The 27,479-nt window shown below is 38.8% G+C and overlaps 1 protein-coding gene across 1 annotated transcript in view; it reads left to right on the top strand.

Annotated features, from left to right (window-relative positions):
- Nucleotides 1-27,479, top strand: part of Gpr158 (G protein-coupled receptor 158) — a 561,148-nt gene that overhangs the window by 248,364 nt on the left and 285,305 nt on the right. The window contains exon 3 of the mRNA XM_060373102.1: nucleotides 16,252-16,354. Within this exon, the coding sequence (XP_060229085.1) occupies nucleotides 16,252-16,354 (103 nt within the window). The remainder of the gene's footprint in view (nucleotides 1-16,251; nucleotides 16,355-27,479) is intronic.

Raw genomic sequence — 27,479 nt, 5'->3', positions numbered from 1 at the left:
ATGTATGATAGCTGCTAGCTCAAAGCTGTAAAAGCTAAGTATAAGGATTCCAAAAACACAAACATCTGCTATGTGCTACTTAGTGTTGGAGAAAATTGCCAGAAGCCTCCAGGAACCCCAGAGGTTATTAAAGCATGTCAGCACAGTTCACTTCCACTGCTCAGTGATTTGGAATCATGAAGAACTCACTCATACATTTGTTAGAGAAGACAAGAAATAGCTTACATTCTAGAAAATGCCAAAGCAAAGCTGTAAGAATGAATGAATGAGTGAATGAAGCATTTAATATCCATTTTTGGCAGATTTGGGGGTTATCTAAATTTTATTTTGTTGTACGATTTTCTCCCTCTTTGCCTTCCAGATTAGTTTTTTTTCCAGAATTACTTGTAAATGTGCTTTTTACATATAAGTATTGTTTCTGCTAGATGCCAAACAAGACTTGTACATACGTCATTTTAGCTTTTACAGTAGCCACCTCAGTACTTCGTAATTCATCTATACAGAAACCTGCATATGTGGCTATGTTTATTCTATAGTTCTGTTGACCAGGAGTTGACAGTCTGACTTGTGAGATACATTACATATCAGCTACTTTCACTATGATAAATAATGTACATATCCTGGAGAATGAGGGACTGTTTTGTTCTAAACCATTTAAAACATATTTAAATGCAACCATCTTATCTTGCTTGAATGAAACAGTTCAGCAGATTTACAGCATTGTATAACAGATCTCTAGGAGGATTTCATCTTACAAATTGAGTCTCTATGCCACTGAACAAATCCATGTTTTCTGACTACCCTTTGGGTCTAGCAGCCATTCCTGGGTCTGCTTTCCATTCCTGTTTATTTCATGTGCGAGTGGAATCATATGGTATTTATCATTTTGTCTCTGGATTAGTTTACGTAGTGTAACGTCCTCAGGTTTGAACTGCTTTGCAGTAAGTGATAACACTTCCTTCCCTTCTAGTCTGAATATCAACCTATTGTTTCTACATAACACTTTTATTAGCTATTTTTCTGCTGATGGACATTTAGGTGAATTGTATTCTGGCTATCATGAGTAATGTCACTGTGAACATGGTCTTACAAATGCTTCATTGAGAGCTTATGTTCAATTCCTTTGCCTACACATGAAGTAAGATTTCAAAATAATGTAATTCAACTTTTCATTCTTAAAAAAAAAAACATCCCTTTTTCTCTCTGTAGTGTGTTCCCTGATTTTAATCTCCATCAAGGGCACACACATTTCTAGTTTCTCCTCATCCTTATAAATGTTTCCTACTATTTGACAGTGACTTTTAATGTTGGATATGAAGGTTTACTTCACTATTGGTTTTGATTATGTTTCTCTTATGTTTAGGGATGCTGGAAATTATTTTGTTTTCTTGTTTTCTGTTTGTGTATCTTCAGACCTTTTGCCTATTTTTTTTCTGCATGGCTTGTGTACTTTTCTTTGCTGTGGTGGTGATGAATTATAGAGATTCTTTATTTTTTATTTTATTTTATTTTATTTTATTTTTTTGCTATACAGTGTTAATCTTGATAGAATCCCATTGTCGATTGTTGGATTTTTGGCGTTGTCAGCCAGTCACACTCAAGAAAAACACCCAAATCTAATATTACAAAGAATTTTCTCTCTATATTTTTTCTTCTAGTTTTGTGGTTATAGGTCATATGTTTTGGACTTAATCATTTTAAATAAAGTTATAAATATTAATTATTAATTAATTTTTAATATTAATAAAGGCTTGATCAACTTAATTGGTTGGCCTGTAGATACCCAGTTTTTTCCAAGACCATTTGTTAATGGGATTGCCCTGACACTGTTGCCCATGCCAAAGATGACATCATATGTATGAGTTTGTTTTTAGCTTTCACCCTATTTCTTTGGACTCTGAATATGCCTTCCTGCTTGGCTCTGTCACTGCATAGCTGTGGAATGAATTTGGAAATCAGGACAGCATAGCCAAGCTTTGCTGTTTGATTATGCTGATTGACTCTGAGATAGTAGAGATTCTATATACTTTTGGATTTTTTGTTTTTTGTTACATACTGAAAATGCTGTTGGGATTTTGATATGGTTGGCACTGATTCTTTCAATTAATTTAGAAGGTATAAATATCTTAATAATATCAAACTGTTTAAGCAGATTGTTTGATAATACAGGATGCCAATCTATTCCTTTTTTAGTTTTGAGACTATAATATAATTACAACATTTCTCCCTTTCCTCTCTTCCCTTCAAACTCTATATACCCCTCTCTGTACCCTGTCAAATTCATGGTCTCATTTTTCAAAAAATTAACCATTATTACATGAATATATGTAGATAATATATTACTAAATATAACCTGTTAAGTCCATATCTTACATATACATATAAGTATAAGATATACTTATATATATTTACTTATACATATAAGTAAGATATGTTTATATATATATACTTATATGTATATACTTATACATATAAGTAAGATATGTTAAGTCTATATCTTACTTATACTTATACAGCTGTTTTCACTCACAGCTGACCATTTAATTTAAACAATATTTATAATTTTACTTATATGGTTTTCACCTACTTGTTAATTTTATTTGTAATTATTTTATTCTTTCACTTATTCTTTTTGTAATTATTTTATTCTTTAATTATTTTATTCTTTCATTATTATGAAGAAGATAACTTAAAATTTTCCCTTTCATATTGCTTATATAAAAACAACCAAAACCATTTCTTAATGATTAATAGAATTTTCTAGTAGTGCCATATGGTTTAGAGAACATTTTTTTCAGAGATTTCTGATTACTGATTCACTCTTTTTACAAGTTACAGATCTATTCAGATTTTAAATTTATTCACAAATAAATCTTGGAAGCTACAAAGATTTTTCATTTTATAGAAAATTCTTGGTACCTGTCTCTATTCATCTGTTTTTAGTCCTCTTAATAGAGTTTGTGGTGCTCCATAGTAAATATCTGCACAGCTGGAATTGAACTCAGGGTCTCCAACACACAATGTAAGTGTATATTGCCAGGGCTACATCCACAGCCCTGTCCACAGTAAATCTCAACAGATGGCTCAGTGAGGCTCATCATAGTGAAGGACTATCACTCTTTTTTTTAAATTCTTTATTAATTACACTTTATTCACTTTGTATTCCCCCTATGGTTCCCTCCCTCCTCCTGTCCCAATACCTCCCTTCCTCCACCCTCTGCATGCATGCCCCTCCCCAATTCCACTGATAGGGGAGGTCTTCTTTTCCTTCCTTCTGATCCTAGTCAAGTAGATCTCATCAGGAGTGGCTGCATTGTCTTCTTCTGTGGCCTGGTAATGCTGCTCCCCCCTCAGGGAGAGGTAATTAAAGAGCAGGCCAATCAGTTCATGTCAGAGACAGTCCCTGTTCCTATTACTATGGAACCCATTTGGATACTGAACTGCCATGGGCTACATCTGTGCAGAGGTCTTAGGTTATCTCCATGCATGGTTCTTGGTTGGAGTATCAGCTTCAGGAAAGACCCCTGTGCTCAGATTATTTGGTTCTGTTGCTCTCCTTGGGTGTTCCTGTCCTCTCCAAATCTTACTGTTTCCCACTTCTTTTGTAAGATTCGCTGCACTCTGCCAAAGGTTGCCCATAAGTCTCAGCTTCTACATTGATAGTCTGCAGGGCAGAGCCTTTCAGAGGCCCTCTGTGGTAGGTTCCTAACTTGTTTCCTCTTTTCTTCTTCTTCTGATGTCCATCCTTTTTGTCTTTCTGGCTAGGAATTGAGCATTTTAGCAAGAGTCCTCCCTCTTGATTAGTTTCTTGATTAGTACAGATTTTAGTAGGTTTATCTTATATTACAAATCTATATGAGTGAGTATATACCGTGTGCATCTTTCTGCTTCTGGGATAGCTCACTCAGGATGATATTTTATATACATCTACACAATGGAATATTACTCAGCAATAAAAAAACAAGGAAATCATGAAATTTGCAGGTAAATGGTGGGTTCTGGAAAAGGACTATCACTCTTAAACAGAGCTCAGTGTCGGTCAAAGGTTGCTCACACAACAGCTGTGGCAGAGACCACATGTGGCTTTCCTGTATCCACTCTTTCTGACAGCCAGAAGATGTACTGGGAAGGTTTGGACTTTAATATCTCAAATACTGCCAATATCTAAAGTGTAGATTGTTCATGAGGACTGGAGTACAATTTGGAGAAGGTTTTATCCCGTGTTAAGGGAGCATCTGTGTTTATATTCTATAGTCTCAAGGAGAAGAGTCAAAAGGAGTCTTCTCAATCCCCAAGGGAAGAACTGGAGTTGCAGGTTCTCAGTGTTATAAGAACTTTCAGCATGAGATTGACCATGTAATTTCCTGACCTTGAAAACACATGACTTCTAGCTGGGAAGTGAACAGACGAACGGTGGTGGTAGATGGAATAGGAAAATGATGCAAGTTGGCTGCAAGTTCACAAACCTTACTGGAGAATAAGTCAAGGCCTCTTACACTAAAATGTGGCATTACATAATGGTAGCACATCCAGTTTCTGTAGACAGCCCTGTCTTTGAGGTAGAGGTGGAACAAGAGGATGGGGCACTTTTATGGATTCTCACTGAGTAAAAACTGCTTGTCTCATTGAGATTAGTGTAAGAACAAAAGAAAAAGCTTGAGTTAACTAAATGTTCATGTTGCTATGTTTTCTGTAACAGAAGCTTCTGGAGGCATGTGTAGAGTATCAGGGCAGGAAGGAAGCATCCACACAGTAAGCATAATCAGCTAAATCGAGCATGGTGATCACTGAATGAGCAAAAAGCCAAGGGATTGATTGTTCATGTTTCTAGCTTTATTTCCTTCATTGCCTATAGAGAGTTCATTAGCAAATCAGGATTACTTGATGCTACTTCTTTATGTATAATCTTTATGCAATTTACTACCACATTACACAACTTAGACACCTTTCCTAAACAACGTGCTGCTTTGTCTGTTGAGGAATTTGTGATCTAGAGTTCAATTTCAAATAAGTACTTTCAGAGTTAGCTTTGCTGAGCTAAAGTAATCTTTTCCCCAGTCCATTCTGTCTTCCATCACTGGGTCCATTGATTTCATTTCCATCATTATTATGATTATGATTATGATTTGGTTTTGGGGTCAAACTCACGGCCTTGTGCCTGAATTTGATTATTTCCAATCATCTACTCCTCTTGGGTGTGTCTGCTTTCTTTTTTTCCTGCTAGGGCTTTTAGGCATGCCATTAAGTTGTTTGTATGAGATGTCTCAAACTTCTTTCTGGAGCCCCTTAATGTTATGAACTTTCCTCTTAGTACTGCTTTCCTTGTGTCCCATAAGTTTGGATAAGTTGTGCCTTCATTTCCATTGAATTTTAGGAAGTCTCTAATTTCTTTTTTCATTTCTTTCCTGACCAAGCTGTCATTGAGTAGAGAGTTGTTTAGTTTCCATATGTGTGCAGGCTTTTTGATATTTCTGTTATTGTTGGGGTATAGTTTTAGGCCATACTGGTATGATAGGATACAAGGGATTATTTCAATCTTTTTGTATTTGTTGAGGCTTGCTTTATGCCTGAATATGTGGTTAATTTTTGAGACTGTTCTGTGAGATGGTAAAAAGAAGGTGCTTTTGAGTTTGGGTGAAAAGTTCTGTAGACTTCTATTAGGTCCATTTGATTTAAGACTTTGTAAGTGTCATTTTTTTCCCTAATTAGCTTCTGTCTAGATAATCTGTCTTTGGTGAGAGTGAAGTGTTAAAGTTTCTCATTATTAAGGTGTTGGGATGGATGTGTGATTTAAGCTTTAATAATGTTTCATTTACAAACGCAGGTGTTCTTGTATTTGGGACATAGATATTCAGGATTGTGATGTCCTCCTGGTGGATTTTTCCTTTAATGAGAATGAAGTGCCCCTCCTCATCTTTTTGATTAATTTTGGTAGATATTAGGATAGCTACCCCAGCTTGTTTTCTGGGTCCTTTGCTTTACAGAAGCTTTTCAGTTTCATGAGGTCCCATTTATTGATTGTTGCTCTTAGAGCCTGTGCTGTTGGTGTTCTGTTCAGGAAGTTGTGTCCTGTGCCAATGAGTTCTAGGCTGTTCCCCACTTTTTCTTCTAACTGATTTAGAGTATCTGGTTTTATGCTGAGGTCTTTGATCCACTTGGACTTTAGTTTTGTGCAGGCTGATAAATATGGATCTATTTTCATTTTTCTGCATGTGGACATCCAGTTGGACCAGCACCATTTGTTGAAGATGCTATCTTTTTTCCATTGAATGGTTTTGGCTTCTTTGTAAAAAATTGAGTATTCATAGGTGTGTGGGTTTATTTCTGGGTCTTCTATGTGGTTCCATTGATTCTCCTTTCTGTTTTTATGCCAATACCATGCAGTTTTTATTACTATTGCTCTGTAGTACAACTTGAGATCGGGGATGGAGATACCTCCAGATGATCTCTTCTTGTACAGGATTGTTTTGGAGATTCTGGATTTTTTGTTTCTCCATATGAAGCTGAGAATCTTTTTTTCAAGGTCTGTAAAGAATTGAGTTGGTATTTTGATGGGAATTGCATTGAATCTGTAGATTGCTTTTGGCAGGATGGCCATTTTCACAATGTTAATCCTACCAATTCATGAGCATGGGAGATCTTTCCATCTTCTGATATCTTCTTCAATTTCTTTCTTCAGAGACTTGAAGTTTTTCTCAAACAGGTCGTTCACTTGCTTGTACTTTATGTTATTAGTGGCTATTGTGAATGGTGTTGTTTCCCTAATTTCTTTCTCAGACCTTTTGTCTTTGATATACAGGAGGGCTTCTGATTTTTTTGAGTTGATTTTGTATCCTGCCACTTTGCTGAAGGTGTTTTTCAGCTGAAGGAGTTCTCTGGTTGAATTTTTGGGGTCGCTCATATATACTATCATATCATCTGCGAATAGTGACACTTTGACCTCTTCCTTTCCAATTTGTATCTCCTTGATCTCCTTTAGTTGTCTTATTGCTCTGGCTAGGACTTCAAGTACTATGTTGAAGAGGTATGGAGTGAGTGGGCAGCCTTGTCTTGTCCCTGATTGCAGTGGGATTGATTTAAGTTTCTCTCCATTGAGTTTGATGTTAGCTATAGGCTTGCTATATATTGCCTTTACTATCTTTAGGTATGTGCCTTGTATCCCTGATATCTCCAAGACTTTAAACATGAATAGGTGTTGGACTTTGTCAAATGCTTTTTCAGCATCTAAGGAGAAGATCATGTGGTTTTTCTCCTTCAGTTTGTTTATGTGGTAGATTATATTGATGGATTTCCATATGTTGAACCACCCTTGCATGCCTGGGATGAAGCCTACTTGGTCATGGTGGATGATATCTTTGATGTGTTCTTGGATTCGGTTTGCAAGTATTTTATTGAGTATTTTTGTGTCAATGTTCATAAGAGAGATAGGTCTGAAGATTTCTTTTTTGGTTGGGTCTTTGTGTGGTTTAGGTATCACGGTGACTGTGGCTTCATAGAATGAGTTTGGTAATGTACCTTCTGTTTCTATTTTGTGGAATAGTTTGAGGAGAATTGGTGTTAGCACTTCTTTGAAGGTCTGGTAGAATTCTGTGCTGAAACCATCTGGCCCAAGGCTTTTTTTTGGAGGGGAGACTATTAATTACTGCTTCAATTTCCTTGGGGGATATAGGGCTATTCAGTCTTTCTACCTGATCTTGACTTAATGTTGGAAGATGGAATCTATTAAGAAAGTTGTCCATTTCATTTAGGTTTTCAAATTTGTGGCATATAGGCTTTTGTAGTATGACCTAATGATTGTTTGTATTTCCTCAGTGTCTGTAGTTATGTCACCCTTTTCATTTCTGATTTTGCTGATTTGGATAGATTCTCTCTGCTTTTTAGTTAGTTTGGCTAAGGGTTTGTCTATCTTGTTGATTTTCTCAAAGAACCAGCTTTTTGTTTCATTGATTCTTTGAATAGTTTTATTTGTTTCTAATTGATTGATTTCAGCCCTGAGTTTGATTATTTCCAGCCATCTGCTCCTCTTGGGTGTATCTGCTTCTTTTTTTTCTAGGGTTTTCAGTTGGGCCATTAAGTTGTTTGTATGTGATGGTATGAATTTCTTTTGCAGGCACTTAGTGCTATAAATTTTCCTCTGAGCACTGCTTTCAATGTGTCCCATAAATTTGGGTATGTTGTGTTTTCATTTTCATTGAATTCTAGGAAGTCTTTAATTTCTTTCTTTATTTCTTCCTTAACCCAGCTGTCTTTGAGTAACAAGTTGTTCAGTTTCCATGAACGTGTTGGCTTTTTGTTATTTCTGTTGTTGTTGAGGTCCAGCTTTAGTCCATGGTGGTCAGATAGAATACAAGGGATTATTTCAATCTTTTTGTATCTGTTGAGGCTTGCTTTATGACCAACTATATGGTCTATTTTGGAGAAGGTTCCATGAGGTGCTGAAAAGAAGGTATACTCTTTTGAGTTTGGATGAAAAGATCTGTAGACGTCTATTAGGTCCATTTGATTTAGGGTCTCTGTGTTTTTCTTTCCTTATTTGTTTTCTGTCTAGTTGATCTGTCCCTTGGTGCGAGTGGAGTATTGAATCTCCCACTATTAGGGTATTAGGATCAATGTGTGATTTAAGCTTTAATATTGTTTCATTTACGAATGTAGGTGCTCTTGTATTTGGGGCATAGATATTCAAAATTGTGATGTCCTCTTGGTGGATTTTTCCTTTGATGAGAATATAGTGGCCCTCCTTATCTTTTTTTGATTAACTTGGGTTGAAAGTCTATTTTATTAGATATTAGGTTGGCTACTCTTGCTTGTTTTCTGGAACCATTTGCTTGAAAAACATTTTTCCAGCCCTTTGCTCCGAGGTAGTGTTTATCTTTGTTGCATATGTGTGTTTCTTGGATGCAACAGAATGTTGGATCCTGTTTCCACAACCATTCTGTTAGTCTGTGTCTTTTTATTGGTGAGTTGAGTCTGTTGATGTTGATAGATACTAGTGACCAACAATTGTTACTTACTTTTGATGTGGGGTTGGTGGTGTCACTGAGTTTCATTGCTTGTATTCTTTTGGGTTTTTTGCTGTGTAGTTTCCTTAGATGTAGCTGTTTTCTTTGGTTTGGAGTTCCCCTTCTAGTAACTTCTGTAGAGCTGGGTTACTATGTAGATATTGTTTAAATTTGGTTTTGTCATGGAATATTTTGAATTCTCTGTCTATTTTGATTGAAAGTTTTGCTGGGTATAGTAGTCTGGGTTGGAATCTGTGGTCCCTTAAGGACTGTATGATTTCTGTCCAGGCCCTTCTGGCTTTCATAGTTTCTGTTGAGAAATCTGGTGTGATTCTGATAGGTCTACCTTCATATGTTACTTGGCCTTTTTCCCTTGCTGCTTTTAGAATTTTTTCTTTGTTCTGTAGGTTCAGTGTTTTGACTATGATGTGGCGTGAAGAATTTCTTTTCTGCTCTAGTCTACTTGGTGTTCTGTAGGCCTCTTGTATGTTTATGGACATCTCCTTCTTTAAGTTGGGAAAGTTTTCTTCTATAATTTTCTTGAATATATTTTCCGGACCTTTGAGCCTGATGTCTTCTTTTTCTTCTACTCCTATTATTCTTAGGTTTTGTCTTATCATGGTGTCCTTGATATCTTGGATGTTTTATATTTGGAACTTTTCTGATTTTATTTTTTCTTTGAGAGACCTGTCAATTTCCGCAAGTGTATCTTCGGCTCCTGAGATTCTTTCTTCCATCTCTTATATTCTGTTGGTGATGCTTACCTTTGTAGTTCCTGATCTTTTCTCTATGTTCTCCAAGTCCTGTTTTTTCTCTATTTGTGTTTTCTTTATTGATTCTAATTCTATTTTCATGTCTTGCACCATTTCCTTCATCTGTTTGAATGTGGAGTCCTGCTTTTCAATGAGAGGTTCTATTTTTTTGTCCGTTTCCTATCTATGGTATCACTAATTGTGCTTCTACTTCTTTGGGTATAATTGCCTGTATTTCTATGAGAGCTTTGTTTATTTCTTCTTTATTTGCCTTGATTTGTGTGGACATTTCTTTGAGAGCTTTGTGCATTTCTTCTTTGTTTGCCTCAGTATTTGTGGTCATTTCTCTGAGAGCTCATTTTATTTCCTCTTGGTTCATCTCAATTTCTTTGGTTATTTCTCTGAGGGCCTTGTTCATTTCATCTTTATGTGCCTCTAATACCTGGAGAAATAGTTTTGAGGTAATGTCTGTCTTTATGATTTAAGTGTGTGTCTTGTATGCAATAGATTGTTGGGTCTTGTTTATGTATCCATGCTGTTAGTCTGCATCTTTTTATTGGAGAATTGAGTCCATTGATGTTGAGGGAGATTAATGACCAGTGGCTGTTAGATCCTTTGATATTGATGTTGGCCATGGTGGTGTGTTTGTGTGTTTGGCTACTTTTGTTTTGCTGTAGTGAGGTTATTTATTTCCTATGATTTTTTGAAAGTAGATAGTTTTCTTGGGTTGTATTTTCCCTTCTAGTGTCTTCTGTAATGCTGGATTTGTGTGTAGGTATTGTTGATATTTGTTTTTGTCATTGAATATCTTGTTTTCTCTGTCTATGAGGACTGAGAATTTTGCAGGGTGTAGTAGCCTGGGTCTGTGTTCTCTTAGGGTCTGCATGATATCTGCCCACGCCCTTCTGGCTTTCATAGTTTCTGTTGAGAAGTCAGGTGTGATTCTGATGGTTTTGCCATTATATGTTACTTGGCCTTTTTCCCTTGCAGCTTTTAGTATTTTTTCTTTGTTCTGTATACTTACTGTTTTGATTATCATGTGACGGGAGGATTTTCTTTTCTGGTCTAATTTGTTGGGTGTTCTCTAGGCCTCTTGTATTCTTATAGGCTTCCCCTGTAAGTTGGGGAAATTTTCTTCAATGATTTTGTTGAAAATATTTTCTGGGCCTTGGAGGAGGGAATCTTCTTTTTCCTCTATTCCTATTATTCTTAGGTTTTGTCTTTTTATGTTATCTTGGATTTCTTGGATGGTTTGTGTCAGGAATTGTTTAGATTTATTATTTTCTTTGAGGGATACATCAATTTCTTCCATTGTATCTTCCACACCTGAGATTCTTTCTTCCATCTCTTGTAGTCTGTTGGTTATGCTTACCTCTGCAGTTCCTGTTTTCTTTCCTAGGTTCTCCCCCTCTGTGATTTCCTCTGTTTGTGTTTTCTTTAATTCTTCCAATTCCATCTTCAGATCTTGAACCGTTTGGTTGATTTCCTTCACCTGTCTGACTGTACTTTTCTGGTTTTCCTTCAATTCCTTCAGCTGTTTCTTTGAGCATTCCTCTGTTTCTTTTATTTCTTTCAGTGACACAGACTGTTTGGCTGCATCTTCCTGTATTTCTTTACGGATGACCATAATCTGTTTTTTTATATCTTCCCCTAATTCTTTACACATTTTATTTACTTCCTCCTTTAACCTCTTCATTAGCATATATGTAAGGTCATCTTCTTGAATTTCACTTATGTTAGGGTGTCCAGGGCTACCTGCCCCTGGATGACTGGGTTCTGGGGATGCCATGTTGCTTTGCCTTTTGTTGGTTGTGTTTTTTTGCTGGCCTCTACCCATCTCTCTGTCTCAGGTGTTGTCTATTAAATTGTGGTGCCTGCTGAGTCCTGGGGCAGGAAGAATCCACTTGGCGGGCTTCTGAAGTTCTCCTCTGCTTTTTGGGTATGGTTAACTGAATAGTGGTGCTTCTCAGGAATTGTCACAGTTCACTTCAGGTGCATGGACCTGTATGGTAACTGTGGTATTCAGGAAGGGTCTCCTCTCATCAGGAGAGGTCCTGGTGATGCCTGCCCTGCTGCTGGGTTTCTTGCTCTGAATTTAGTGAGCAGCAGTTGTTGGCATAATTGTTGGGTTCAGCCCTCTTGAGGGACCAGGGATTCCCACAGTTTTGTCAGTCTAGCTAGGGATAACTGGTTGATCCTTGGCACAGTATCTGAGGGCTGCTGTAATGGCTCTCTGGTTTTTGTAGGTCTGGGGATGCACCTGTGTGCCCTAGTGTTACTCAATAATGGCAGGTGAGCACAGTGCTCCTGCCTGCAGTAGTAGGCTAGAGCCTAGAGTCTGTGTGAATCCAGAAAGTCTTTTGGTGCTGGGTGTCCTGAGCGTTAGACCTGATGATCTCCCTGCTGTGGGGTTTCCTCCTGACAGGACACCAAGCCTTTGCTTTGGGGACTGCTGTTCTGTCTGGGATGGCGAGTGGAACCTGCAGGCACAGACGTGCGTGGCTCTGCCTTTCTGTCCTTTGGTAGCCTAGGTGTCTGCCTAAACTGGGTAATTTTTTTCTGAGACCTTTTCTGGGTGGTGGTATCAGCTGAGTGCTCTGAGATCAGACCAGCTGTTTTCCTCCCTGTGGGTTTGCACTTGACAGTGAAACTCAGTCTCTGGTTCTTTGGGGCCCACAGTTCTATCTCAGGTGGCGAATCAGGCGAGCAGGCAGGGCTCTGTGCTGGTGCCTGGGTCCCTGGCTCTGGCTCTGGGCTGGCTCCTGGGGTGCCCGGGGAACCTGAGTCTTTTCCAGGGGATGTCTGGGTGACCGAAGGTCGGTCCCAATCGTTTCCTGCACCATGGGGTTATCTCTCAACTGTAAATTCCAGTCTGTGATGTTGTGGTAACCACAGTTCAATCTGGGATAGTGACCAGTGCATGCTGGGCTGGCGAGTGGCTCTGGGCTGGTGACCAAGCGTCTTGTGGAACCGGGATCTCTTCTGCGGTTTAGCCGGGTGAGTTAAAGCTGATTGAATCCCCCACCGTGGGGTATCCTCTCACCTGGGAAACACAATCACTTGTGTTTTATGGCCACGAGTTGTGATTGCTGGTCACTGTGAGGATCCTGCTGTGTTGCTGGTCAGAATGAGAGTCGTCCAGGCGCCGCCATCTTGCCCTGCCCCTTATTCTTAGATTTAATCTTTTCATTGCATCCTTGATTTCTTGTGTATTTTGTGTTTAGAGCTTTTCCAATTTTACCTTTTCTTTGAGAGATGTATCAGTTTCTGCAATTGTATCTTCAGTGTCAGAAATTCTCTCTTCCATCATTTGTTGATGATGCTTACCTTTGTGGTTCTTGATCTCTATGTTTCCCAGCTCTCAGGTTTTCTCTGTTTGTGTTTTCTTTATTGATTCTAATTCTGTTTTCATGTCTTGCACCATTTCCTTCATCCATTTGAATGTGGATTCCTGTACTTCCATAATGGCCTCTTTTTTTTGTTTGTTTATTTTGTTAATTTCCTTTCTATATGCCACTTCTTGTGCTTCTACTTGTGCCTTTATCTGTGCCTCTATTTGTTTGGCTGTATTTGCCTGTATTTCTTTGAGACCTTTTATTCATTTCCTCTTTATATACCTCTAATAACTGGATAAGCACAGATCTGAGATAATTTTTTATGTTTCCAATGAATTAGCATATCTGTTGATTTTTGGGGTTGCTGGTGAAGCCACGATGTCCTGATTTTTGTTGGAAGTGTTCTTATGCGGACCTCTCGCCATCTGTTTATCTATAACTTTGGCTGTTTTTTCCTGGAGTCTGTACTTCAGATTGGGTCCATCTGTCTCTGGTGTCTGCAATATTCTTCAGGAAGATGAAAGAGGTCCACCGGTTTGAGAGTGGGTGTTGGTGTTTTAGGTGTTGCTAAGGGAGGAAGGTCTTAGGCACTAGTCTGCAAGCCTAGTCATATGCATGGAAGTGTGCCTTGAAGGACAGGTTGCTAGAGCATGTACATGTGTGGAAGGATGGAGCTTAATTAAGTGCAGGAGTGGCTGCTGGCACTGTTCGCAGGCACAAAGTCCATGTGCAGGTGCCCTGATTACCTCAATGGCCTACAGGCCTGTTGTACTCTCCTCCTGGTATTCAGATCTGTCTGGGTTCCAGGAATTGTTTACCTGGATTCCACTGGTAGAACAACAGAACAGGGTCTTCAATGTTAAGAACACTGTCCCAAGGATCCCTATGTTGGCTACAATGGGGCTGTGGTTAGGAGGGATCAAATGTCTGGCTGATAATTTATAGGGACCCTGGATCTGGGGCTCTGCATGTACTCATTTGAAGGTACACTCACTTGCTCACAGGCCTAATTGGAAAGCATAGAGGTTTCCCCTGTTCTCTTCTCTCAGATTTGGGCCTGCAGGGGCAAATGAAAGTGTAGGAGCTCTGTCAGTTCGGTGGTGTCTACTGTTTGGCTGCCAGGCAGGGAGACCCATGCTTGGGCTAGCCACATCTGCTGTTTCAGTCACCCAGCATGGAGGTTCCTGCTTGGGGAAGCTGCCTTGATCTCCTTCTTGGGCTAGCTTCCAACCTGCCTCAGCCAAAGACCTGGGATGGCCCCATCTGCTTTCTCCATCATCAAGTTCGGAGGCTTGTGCTTGGATCAGTGGCCACTGCTGTCTGCCTTTGCCAAGCAGGGAGGCCTGTGCTTGGGGCAAGGGGAAGTATTGGGTTGTTGAATATTTGCCACTCTCAGTCCCTGGAGATGTCCATGGGTGACCTGGATCCAAACTGTCCCAGCTCAAGGGTTGGCCCCTGTTGCCCAGGAAGCCTCAATGTTGTTCTGGTTTTAGCTGCCCCTCCACTCACCAATTTCAGAGTTTTGGATCCTGTGTTCTTCAGATATGGTGTGTGCTGGTCACCACCATCTTGGACTCTACTCATAAGTTTAAGCTCATACTGTAGAACTATTACTGTTACTTACATTATTTATTATTTTCTTTTAAAAACATCTGTGTTAAAAACCCATCTTGTAAGTTTTAATTTTTAAAGGTTTTAACTTTGTCTGATAAATTATTAGAGAAGAAAGGGAAAGGTTGAAATCTTGTTAGAAAGTTGTAACGAAGCAAATAATAATAAAAGTATTTATTAGATTCTTGAAACACTTGTTGCATTAATGCATATTCATAGTGGGATATCCGGATGTAGCAAAGCTGAAGTTTTCTAAGCTGCATTTCATTTTTGGGGTGCATTTTGTCTATTCATGAGGCACATCTGGACAGCTGGTCACTGATCTTCATTTTATAAACATGTAGGATATTGATCTATAAAACAGACTTTAGATACTAAGCCTTTGGGGTCATTACCTAGATTCTTCCCTTTCATATTTGCATCTTAAAATTTACTGCCTTTCCCTTAGCAATTTATGTTAGCTTCATGCAAGGATGAAATCTAGTAAGTATTTAAGGCAGAAAAGTGATTTCTATGCCTCAACTTTTTTGAATCTGTCTACTCACTGACCTCCATTTGTTTTGCTAGGAACATCCCGTATGTACTGACTTGTAAAATATTTATATGGTTGTTAAAGTAGTTCTTGAGGTAGTAAGATGTACTGACGTAAGAGACTGAAACAAAAACCATCTGTCTTACAGTTCCTATTGCCTTGAAGAGACACAGCAACTCTGTGATGACCATGACAACTCTTATAAAGGAAAGCATTTAATGGGGGCTTGCTTACAGATCAGAGGTCCAGTCCATTATTGTCATGGAGGGAAGCATGGTAGCTCGCAGGCAGACCTGGTGCTGGGGAAGTAGCTAATCTACACTGGATCCACAGGCAACAGGAGAGTGTCACTTGGCCTGGTTTGGGAATTTGAAATCTCAAATCCCACCCCCTAGTGACAAACCTCCTCCAACAAAGCCATTCCTACTCCAAAAAGGCCACAGATCCTTCCTCATGAGCCTATGAGTGCCATTTTTATTCAACCCTGCCACATGCCTCATGAAGGCAGACATGGTGCTAAAAAAGGAGCTGAGATTTCTACATCTTGATCTTGTTCTATAGGCCTCAGAAGGAGACTGTGTGCCACACCAGGCAGAGCTTGAGCATATGACACCTCAAAGTTTGTCCCGATAGTGATACACTTCCTCCAACAAGGATACACCTACTCCAACAAGGCCACACTGCTTAACAGTTCTACTTCTTATGTATTATGGGGAGCATTTTAATTCAAACCACCACAGAATGTCTCAAAATGATTGAGACAACTGAATGAGTGAAAGGTGGGCCATGAGAGTATCTATAACAATGTATGCTTTGTTATTTTAAACTTTGTTTACTTTATTTACTTTGTTATTTCTACAAAAAATTGGGTAGCAAACAATCCTAAAAACTTCAAAAGTGAGATATTTTATTTATAGAAAATGTGTTATTTCTGTTAACATTTGCAACAATAGATATGTATAAGTCTTCATGCTGTGAGCTGTACTGTGATCAATTATATTTCTGTCTTTTCTTCTTTGTAGTGTATGCCAATCAAAGGCTTAGGATTTGTGCTTGGAGCCTATCAGTGCATTTGCAAAGCAGGATTTTATCATCCCCGTGTCTTCTCAGTGAACAACTTTCAGAGTAAGTGCTCTTTGCCTCTGCACATAACATCCACAGACAGTCACTCAGAAGAAATAAATTGTCTTACTGTGAGAAGAGCATGTATGTTGGGACTTCAAGGCAGAAACTCCCACTGACAGCCTTCACTAAAGCAGGGACTTCAGCTGAGTGTTATAACCTGAGCTGCTAGAGAGTGTGACCTAAACAGATATCTTGATCCAGCTTGGCCAGATCTGCAGCTGGAAACCCAGCTCTGTGCTCAGATTTAACAAGCAGAAACAAGGACAAACAAGCAAAACTTTCAAGCTCTGGGACTTCTAGAATTTAGGAAACATACAATCATGGTGATAATGTTTTTAGGATGTTGATGCTTTTCTTGGGTGTGTATGTGCATGTTTGCATGCCTGCTTTCGTGAATGCATACCTAGCCAACACAGTGCCAGAGCTACTGTGGCATTCATCATATCTGAATCATAACTTATGAATCATAACTTATGATTCATCACCAAAAGGCAAAGGGTAGATTTAGCTTATGTTGTGTGAAGGTATTTGGTATTTTGTATATGGTTTACTCACATTTGTTCTTAGCTCCCACCATGTGACTGAAATAAAACATCTAAGTATTGTGGGATCAGAGAATGACTGTGCTACTCACTTATAACACCACAGAAGAAACTGGCTAACCGTTAACAACTTAGCTTGATTTAATTTGTATATTCCTACTCTTCCTTTCATTTTAAAAGCTGTTTTGTAAAAATTATAGACTAGACCCACTCTTTTTTTTTAAGTATTAGTTACAGTTTATTAACTTTGTGTCCCAGCTGTAGCCCGCTCCCTCATTCCCTCCCAATCCCACTCTCTCTCCTTCATCTCCTCCCTGCCCCTTTCCAAGTCCACAGATAGGGGAGGACCTCCTCCCCTTTCATCTGACCCTAGCTTATCAGGTTTCTTCAGGACTGGCTGCAATGTCCACCTCTCTGGCCTAGCAAGGCTGCTCCTCCCTGGGGCGGGGGGAGGTCAAAGACCCAGCCACTAAGTTCATTAGACCCACTCTTTTAAGAACTAGCTGATTTTATTATGTTTTTCTTTTAAGTCTAACTTCCATGTTGTGCACACTGTTTCTAGAGAGAGGAGGCCATAGTTTCTAGAAGGATGATCAGTAGTTGAGTGTAGCTCTGACCTCAGCGTATACCTAACCTTGACTGACTTTACTTAGTGACAGAGCAGGCAGCCAGTTACTGTAATAATTTGAAGCCCATAAAGTACTTTTAGGCCAGATATATCTTCCCTGATGACCTTGTCAGGTTGCATGAAAATCCAGCATTCAGTCACTTCCTTAAAGAAAAAGCCTAACACTCTGACCAGGAAAATGAATATTATCAACAAAGGTCTACGCAAGCATTCATCATACTTCTTATCACATATAAGAATATATTATATGACTTCACATTGTAATATATTAATTTTTATTAATATCAATCATTTAATCATAGTAGTTAAAAAAATTATAGAAGTGACTTTCATGTTTTAAAAGTTATATGATCTAAAATTAGCACACAAAATAATGGGTCTCATTATGGCCATTTCATACATAAACATACTGTATCCATTACCCTCTTTTGACCCTCTCTTCTCCCACTGATCCTCTTTCTCCCCAAATGGGCCCCCTTTACTTTAGTATTATGTGCAATGTATATGTATATAAAATCTAGATTCTGCATAAGAGAACATACAACATTTATCTTTTCCTCTGTTACCCTTTTGCTTCTCCCTCTAATGGAAATTAGTTCCCCTTCTTCCCCCAATAGTAGATTTTCTACTTCCATGTCATATAGATGAATATGTAAATGTATGTTCCACATTATGCATATGAAAACATGATATTTGTCTTTCTGAACATGTAAATTCTATGACCAAGTTCATGGCATATAATGATTTCATAGATATATTTAGATAAATGAAATATATATATGTACCTATATAAACCAATACTACTGTTGATACATATAATGAGATAATCCTTAAGGTCTGTTGATCATGAGCACCATATTTAAAATTTTTCGTTATGTTGAGATAACTCGTGTCTTAGGCTAGAACTTTGGAGAATGAGTTTTATCAGAAGAAAGATACCAAGTATGTAGCAATGATGACCATGAGGGAAGGCACTAAGAAGGAACATGCAGGAGGTCAGAGATAAGAGAGGGAAATTGGTTAGTTGCCTGATAGAGAGACTAAGCCCCAGAAAGCAGAAAGACTGTACTTCAAAGATAACCTTTACTGTGTTTAATAGTAGAATCTTAGAAAAGGATTCCACATTCCTACATACAGTCTATGTACTCTCTGTGGAGGAAACTTTTAATGTGGTCCAGATCTCTTGGAGAAAATGCAAATGTGTTAAAAACCCCTTCAAAATATAAAGTGATATAAGAACCTTTATTTAGATCTAAGAATACGGTAGACAGTGGCTTGAAAAGACCACCCAGGGTATGTCAAAATGATGTGATTTGATGCTAGGCTGACAGCCCTGAGACCTGGGTTCAGGCATCTCTTTGGAAATTGGTAGAAATGGGAGCCAATAGGAGTTGATACCTGGAGATAGCAGGATTTCAGAAAAATCAAGTCCTGATGTACAGCTGTCTCCTCAAATCAAGGCTGTTCACTTCCAGGTTGATGAAATGCAAGCTCATGATGTTCTCACAATCCCAACCCCCACATTTATCTATCTTATTATGGATTCCGTCTTCAAGAACAACTCTGTTTTATGTGGATGTAATACCAGATTTTTTGTTTTATTTCTTGTTGAAAGACAAGTTGATCTGAAAGAATCAACTTCAGTTTATGTACTCTTCTAAATAAATCCCAAGTTACCAATGACCCACAGCTGAAGATGGCAACCAGTACTTTACCCTATCAAGTGCTAATGCTATGCAAAGTACGTGGTACAAGAGGCAGAAAAGAAAGCATTTAAATCCTTCAAAATGAGTTGTTCAGGAAGAAAGAAAGAAGTTCTTTGTAAAAGACAAAAGCAAGAATTCTGAGTGCTGAGGCACAGGAAAGCTCCTCTGAGCTGAGCCTCTTGCTATGTAATGAGAGCCTTCTTTGATGAGGGGTGGTAGCTACCTTACCTATGGAGATAATAATAAACCTTGTAATGTTCTAAAAGATTATGATCTAGCAAAGCAGTGGTGGTAGTCTTTTTTAAGGTCTATATCTTCACTAGCACCAGTAAGGGGTTCGGTTTCCAGTATCAGGCATTATTTCCCTTCTCTTGAGTGGGTCTTAAGTTAGTTAGACAGCTCTTAATTGTCACCAACATATGAGCACACTTTTTAAAAAATATTTTATTTTATTATGCATACAATGTTCTATCGCATGTATGCCTGCATGCCAGAAGAAGACACCAGATCTTATTACAGATGGTTACAAGGCACCATGTGGTTGCTGGGAATTGAACTCAGGACCTCTGGAAGAGCAGGCAGTGCTCTTAACCTCTGAGCCATCTCTCCAGCCCCATGTGAGCACACTTTATCACACTTTTATGCATATCTTGCCACCCTGTTAATTGTTGTGGCTCATAGGTATTGCAGCTGGGTAGAACTGTTTAATTGCTTCTCTCCCTCAACACCTTGCATAGTATTTTCTGGATCCATGGAAACTAGATCATGTTAAAAAGCTTCAGGTCAGATCAAGCTCGGCCAGTGGTACCATTTTCACTGGGGACAAGTGTGTATGTTGTGGCTCTGTGGCCATGCTATCAAGTATTTGGGAACATTTTCATCATGCAGGATAGCTCTGGTCACTAATCTGAGGTCTGAACTTGTACCTGTAATGTCAGATATCAGTTAAGCACATAGCCTTTGGAATATGTCCTAGGTTTGAATCCTACCTCAATGGTTTACTTGAATTTTGACCTTGGCCAAATTATTTACTTCATATTATTTACCTTAACTCATTTATATCATATGTAAAATGTGATAATATCACTTTTATGGAATTTTTATAAGGGCGGAAATGAGGTAACAATGTTCTAACCATAGCGGTTGGCACTTGGAATGTTCAAAAGCATTTCAGTCAACCTTATTTGGAAGCTGCGTTCTCCTTCCTTCTCTTTCAGCTCCACTCGCATTTGTCCCACCTCCCAGAACAGGAGCAGATCTGTCCTCAGAGGCTTTCAAGTTGCCTGTCCTGTGATGTAGTGTTCCGAGTCACAACACTCCAGAATACAAGCCTCTTCCTACCTGCCCAGTGCCCGAAACTATACATTACCCTGTCCTCCTCCCAATTCATCTATCTTATTGTTATGTTATTTTACTTTAGTGCTCTGCTGTTTAGAGATTTGCTTGTATTAACAGTTGTTTTTCAAATAAACATAACAACCAGTCTTTCCCACAGCAAATCATTGCATTAGACAGAATATCTGTAGGTTTGTTTACAAATACATCAGTGACCATTTTCCTTGCATCCTTTAATCATTTTTATTTTCTATTTCTATTTTTCTATTTGTTTTCTCTTTCTGTGTAAAGATTCATTACTTATGTAGCAAAAACCATAAGGCTCTAAAAAGAAGACACAGCATTCAGAATCTTAAAAATAAAACTGTCACAGTTCAAATTTAACAAACGCTGATGAGACAAAATATTTAGTCTTTTAAAAAAAGTTTTATTTATTTTATGTGTATATGTGTTTTGCTTGCATATGTCTATATGTACCACATGCATGCTTGGTACCCATGGAAGTCAGAAAGAGGGATCCTGGGACTAAAGATATGGATGGCTGTGAACTACCGTGTGAGTACTGGGAACTGAGCTCAGGTCTTCTGCAAGAGAAACAAGTTCTCTAAACTGCTAAGCTTTCTCTAGCCATGGTATTTGATCATGTATGCTTTTCAAAGTAAAAAATAGCCTTTGTTGAAGAAGCTTGTATCCCACCAACTTCTTAAAGCAAGAGTTCCCCAGGGCTGAGACTGGTTGATGCCTTGCACCTTTTGCAGTGTTGCACTGAGAAGAACCTAGCTTCTGGTGTGTGACATCACTGCCAAGAGTCAATACTCCAAACCTAGTCATGAGGCAGTGGCAAGCAGCCACACCAAGAGCTAGCTATAAAATTGACCTGTGTGGTCAAATATTTGGGGATCCAAAAAGATTTAGGAGTTTAAGAGGGTCAAAGAATTGCTCCGGATCAGAACCTGAAAATGTGGCAGTGGAACTCAAAACAGCTTGAATTTCATTTTGGATGGAGAAAAGTAGCTACAAATAATAGTATTGTGACAAATGCTAGGGTGTTAATATGGACTGTACAAATACAATTACAGTGGATCTGTTAATTCTCTTAACACCCTGCTTTATACAGTGCATTAGTATGCATTAGTACACACAAACTGAAGTCTTTATGTATAAAGACACAGTGTATCCAGCCTATATTCAAATGTTTACCCAAAGTAGTATACATATACCATCTTGAATTCTATTAAGAGAATATAAGGATGTAAATAATTTGTGACTGTAGGTAAAAAAAATGGATTATTTTGTAATCTCTTGCAACTTTTCTGTAAAAGTTAAATCATAATATGAAAAGTTACAAAAAGTCTGAGATTCAGAATGTTATCAGTTTAGAGGATGGACATTTTTCAAGATTTTTTTTATCAGTGGTAGATTTACCAGTTCTCTGTCATTAGTACAAAATTTCATTTGACAAAGTCAACTTACTGTGTACAAGGAGTCATAATGTGTGTGTTTGTGTGTGTGGTGTGGTGTATGTAGCTTACGTGCATGTGTAGGTAGTGTGTATAGTGTATATATGATTTATGTGTATGTGATGTGTCGTGTGTCTGGTGTAGTGCATGTGTGCTTTATGTGTGGTATGGTACTTAAGTGGTACATGTGTCCTGTGTGTTTGTATATGTTTGTATGTGCATGCACATGCTTGTACATGCAAATGAAGAAGACAGAGTTTGACAAGCGTTTAACTCCTCCAGTGCAGTTAACCTTATTTTTTTTGTGGGATGAAGTCTCTTACTGAGCCAGGAACTTGGCACTTTGGACAGTGCCCCTGGAATCCCATCTCTTATCCTCAGGTTCTCAGCACTGGGCTACAGTCATACACCACCATGCCTGATGTTTATGTGTGTGCTGAGGATATGAACGTAAGACTTTATGTTTGCCCAGTAAGCAATTTAACCATTGAACAATCCATCTCCCAAAGCTGAAAAGGACATATTTTTAAAACATTTTTTATTTTAAAAATTCTACATGTTTATCGAGGAAACTTTGGAATGTATAGCAAGTTACATTTTTAAAAAGGCCTTCTGAACTTTATACTTTGCTACATTCTTTTCAGTTTGCAGTTTCTGCACTGTGTCTATGTCTATGGCCTTTCTGAAAACTTGGTATTGTAAGAATTAAGTCAGCAGAAGAAAGTAAAATAGACTCAGTTTGCCTCAAAACAGCAAAAGCAGATTTTTATTGACAAGTTGATACCCATCATAGGGTCTGAGAACAGCTTTCATAGTAAAGGGTGGAGAGAGGAAGCACATGGCTTTGCCAGTTCTAGAAACTGCTTTGCATGATAAACTGTTTTTGGAGCTGCAGGGTGAGAGAAAAGTAAGATTGGCTCTTATTGCACTCTAGGCTGCAGCAAAAGAGCTTAGTCAGATAGTTTGTTTTGTAACCTCTGGGCTCTAGGTTATGTGATGGGATGGATGATCTCTGGAATTCCATGGAGCAAGGACAGGTTTCTTGAAGGCTTGGGCCTATTTTATGGCCATGGTTTTGGTGTGGGAAATTTTCTTTAGGTACCATATCCAGTGTTACTTTAAATAAAGTGTTAGTAACCACACTGGAGAATTGTATTATGTTTTGCTTATTAGTCTAGTGTTTATATGTGTATTAGTCTGTATCAGTAATACATTCATACATATATTCATGTCTATATGAAATATACACATATATGCATAAATTTCTAGTGGTTTCATGTTTTTCTGTTGTCAAGATAACAGAATTAAAATTAGCAAATAGGTTTACACTGTTTATACACTGACAGTTTGCTTCGACAGGTTTGCTTAGAGGTGATATTTTATATTCTTCAAATGCCCTATGAATTTAACAATAACCTCCTTTCAAAACCCTTTTCTATATTTTTTCAAGGCTCCGTATTTTTCATTTTTCTTCAGAGCATAACCATTTTATTTGGAAGTTTCAAGTCCCATCTTCAAGGTAGTCTAAGTCTCAGCATAGGACATTGGCATTCTAGACACTGAGGAGCTGAGCTCTACAAATCAGATATCACTATCAGGGTTTGCACATATTTTCCTACAACTGCCAAAGTCATCTATAGTACTATATTCTTGATGCATTTTTATAGTTTATGTCTAGTATCTAGAAAAATATTATTTGAATAATTTCCTAGATGTATATAGTTTGAGAGCGTGAAGAATGGCGTACTGAGTGATGAGTTAATTCACTTCTTCCCAGAAAGTGCGTTTGTCATTAGCAAGCAGTTACTGAGTGTCCAGTGTGTGTAAACATTACATACTGAGTACTGACTGTAGAAGGACATATCAATCCTGGCCTCTGTTCTCACAGAATGCAGAACACAAAATGACCATAAGCCTAAAGTACCATGCAGTGTTCTAACAATAAGCCCATTGTTCCTTATTGATGGCCTTATGACTTAAACCAACTGTATATTCCCTTGTCCTTGGTAGATGACACAAGTGGAATTTGATAAATTTTGAGGTACTATATGATTAAGTGTTCTTTGTGCCTTGCGAAGCATGATATTAGGTACTTTTTAATAATTTATTTATTTTTATTTTATGCACATCATTGTGAAGGTGTCAAATCCCTTGAAACTGGAATTACAGACAGTTGTGAGCTGCCATGTGGTTGCTGGGAATTGAACCCAGGTCTTTTAGAAGAGCAGACAGTGCTCTAAACCACTGAGCCATCTCTCCATCCCCTTTAGGTACTTTTTAAAGATTTAATTTTCTTTGCTTTCTTAAGATATATGTTCCTTACAGAATCTTGTGAATTTTTGTGCATGTGAATATATATTTTTAAACTCATTTATTTCAAAGATTGGTGGTCTTCTCTGTGACATTTCTATACATACATCCATTATTTGAATCTGCTGTCTCTTGATTGTCATCTTTGATTGACCCTGAACCATTTATCCCTGTTTCTCCTTCTACTTTAGTTCATCACTTTTAATTTATCATTGTCTCCATGTATGAGAGAGAACATGTAATAATACCGTACTGAGTTTAGCTTATAATGATCTTCCTTTCTATCCATTATTTTTGAAAATGACACATTTCATCTTTATATACTAAACTGTGTATGTTCAAATGCCACATTTGATTTATCCCTTCTGCTGATGGAGGCCTATCTTGATCTCTTAGCTGTCAATAGCACCACAAAAATGTGAATACATGGTTGTTTCTATTGTATTATGACTTCTTTGCCTTTGGAGACCTACCCTGAAGTTAACCGAAAGATTTCTATTTTTATTTATTTTTTATTTCTCTTTACTTTACATCCTTGTTGTAGTCCCATCCTTCCTCACCTCCCAGTCTCCCTTCTGTCTCTCCACATCTCCCTCCTCCCCTTTTCCTCAGAAGAAGGGATCTCCCTTTCCCATCTAGCCCAGTTCATCAAGTTTCATCAGGAGTGAGCTTTTCCTCTTCCCATGTAGCCTGGCTAGATAGTCCTGCCAGGCTGACAAGTGAGTCCCTGTATGATGCACTCCCCCACGTTCCTTCCTAGAGGACCCACGTGAGGCCTAAGCTGCCTATCTGCTGCATTTTTATAGGGGACCTAGGTCCAGTTGTGCATGGTCCATGGTTGATGCTTCAGTCTAGCAAGCCCCTCTGGGCTCTGGTTAGTTGGCTCTGTTGGTCTTCTTGTGGAGCTTCCTGTTACCTCCTGGTTCTTTTCTCTCTGTCCCCTCCCATTTTTTCACAAGACTACCTATGCATCGCCCAATGTGAGTCTCTGCATCTGTTTTGAGGCACTACTGGGTAGCGCCTGTCAGAGACAATTCTGTCAGGCTCCTGTGTGTAAGTTTAGCAAAGTATCCGAAACATTCTCTGATAGAGTGGGTGTTGTTGTAAATTCTAAAAAATGGCTGTTGGTTTATTATTAGCCCTAAGATTATCATGGCAGTATTATTTAACCTGCTATCACAAATAAGAAAGAGACAACTGTTAGATTTATAATTGCCTTATTTACCTTGGGTTGGGCAGAGTTTTACTTGCACTGTCTAAATATCCTTACCATTCATCTCCCAGCCTCCATCCAATGCCATCTACCTTAATCCTCCTAAATTGGATTAACTTTTATCCATAATTCCATGGTACTTGTTTGTGTTCTTTATCTGTTTTTTTCTTTCTTTTTTATTTTTTAATATTAATTTCTTTTTCTTCACAATTTATTCATTATGTATCCTGATTTATTCCCCCTCCTTTAGCTCCCCCAGTTCCACCCTCCCTCCCTCTTCCCCTCATCTTCTTCCTCTAGTCCACTGAAAGGGGTGTTCGCCACTATTGCCATCTGTGCATAGCTTGTTAAGTCCCATCAGGACTGCCTGGATCCTGTTCCTCCATGGCCTGGCAAGGCTGCATCATCAGGAGCAAGTGATCAGAGAGCAGGCAACTGAGTTCATGATAGAGGCAGCCCCTGATCCCCTCATTCAGAGATCCACATGGAGACTGAGCTGCCAGTTTGCCACATTTGAGCAGGGGGTCTAGGTTCTTTCCAAGCATGGTCCTCTGTTGGTGCATCTGTCTCTGCAGGACCCCCTGGGCTCAGACATTTTAGTTTTGTTGATGTCCTTGTGGGGGTCCTGTCCCTCTAATCCCATCCCTCTCTTCCTCCATATGACTTCCTGCGCTCTGCTCAAACTTTGGCTGTGAGTCTCAGCATCTGCTTTGATCCCCTGTTGGGTAAATCCTTTCAGAGGACCCTCTATAGTAGACTCCCATCCTGTTTCCTCTCTTCCACTGCTTCTGTTGTCTCTCCTGTTTGCCCCTTTGAATGAAATTTAAGCATCCTCCCTAAGTCCTCCTTAGTGTTTAGTTTCTTTAGGTCTGTAGATGGTTGTCTTATAATATACAGCTAATATCCACTTATTAGTGAGTGTATACCATGTTTTTTTTCACGCCATTTTTGGAGTCTTTCCTCTTGGCTCATGTGGTGTTTTTTTTGTTTGTTTGTTTGTTTTTTTGTTTTTGTTTTTCCAGGCTGACACATACTGGTGTCCTCCTTCCTACCTTCCTCTGTTTCCTCCTGGGATTCTCCAAAGCTGGGAACCTTAGCCATACTTACCCCATTCTGCCTTGCCCAGGTATAGACTATTTAATCAGCCAATCAGGTAAAATGACTTAGGCGGGTTTACACATTGGGCCTGTAATTAGCATCAGACCAACCTCCAACAAGTGGGTCTTTGGTTGGGACAGGCATTGGTTGAACATTCCCTCAGTCTCTGCTCCTTTATCTTGTAAGCAGGGTAAATTTTGGGTCAAAGTGTTTTGGGTGGGTTGGTGTTCCCCTCCCTTTGCTAGGAGACTAGTCTAGTTAGTGGGTGTCCTCTTCAGTCTCTATGGGCCTTTGCTACTAGGAGTCTCTGCTTGAGTCCCTCTTATATCCTCCCAGGAACCTACCCTGATTAGGTTTCCAGCTTGTCACAGAGATGACCCTCCCCAGTCTCTCTTTTCTCTCTAGGCCTTCTATCCTCTTTTTCTTTCTCTCCTCAGGTATGATCTCCACCCAAAACTCTTCTGCACCTACTCTCCTACCTTTTTTCCTCTCTTCAGCTGCTACCTCTGTCTATTCTGCCTCCCCTTCCAAGTGAGATTTATGCATCCTCTTTGGGTCCTCTGTTACAGACTCTTTGGGTCTGTGCCTCACAGGATGTTTATCCTAAACTATATGGCTAAAATCCACTTATAAGTGAGCATATACCATGTGTTTCTTTTTGAGTCTGGGTTACCTCACTCAGGATGATCTTTTCTGGTTCCATTTGTTTGCCTGAAAATTTCATGATTTCTTTGTTTTTAAAAGCTGAGTAGAGTTCCATTGTGTAAATGTTCCACAGTTTCTTTATCCATTTCTCAGTGAGGAACAACTAGGTTGTTTCTAGATTCTGAAGA

Source organism: Meriones unguiculatus, chromosome 19 (assembly GCF_030254825.1).
Source record: "Meriones unguiculatus strain TT.TT164.6M chromosome 19, Bangor_MerUng_6.1, whole genome shotgun sequence".
NCBI classification, from domain to species: domain Eukaryota; kingdom Metazoa; phylum Chordata; class Mammalia; order Rodentia; family Muridae; genus Meriones; species Meriones unguiculatus.
This window is presented reverse-complemented; position numbering and strand designations above follow the sequence as displayed.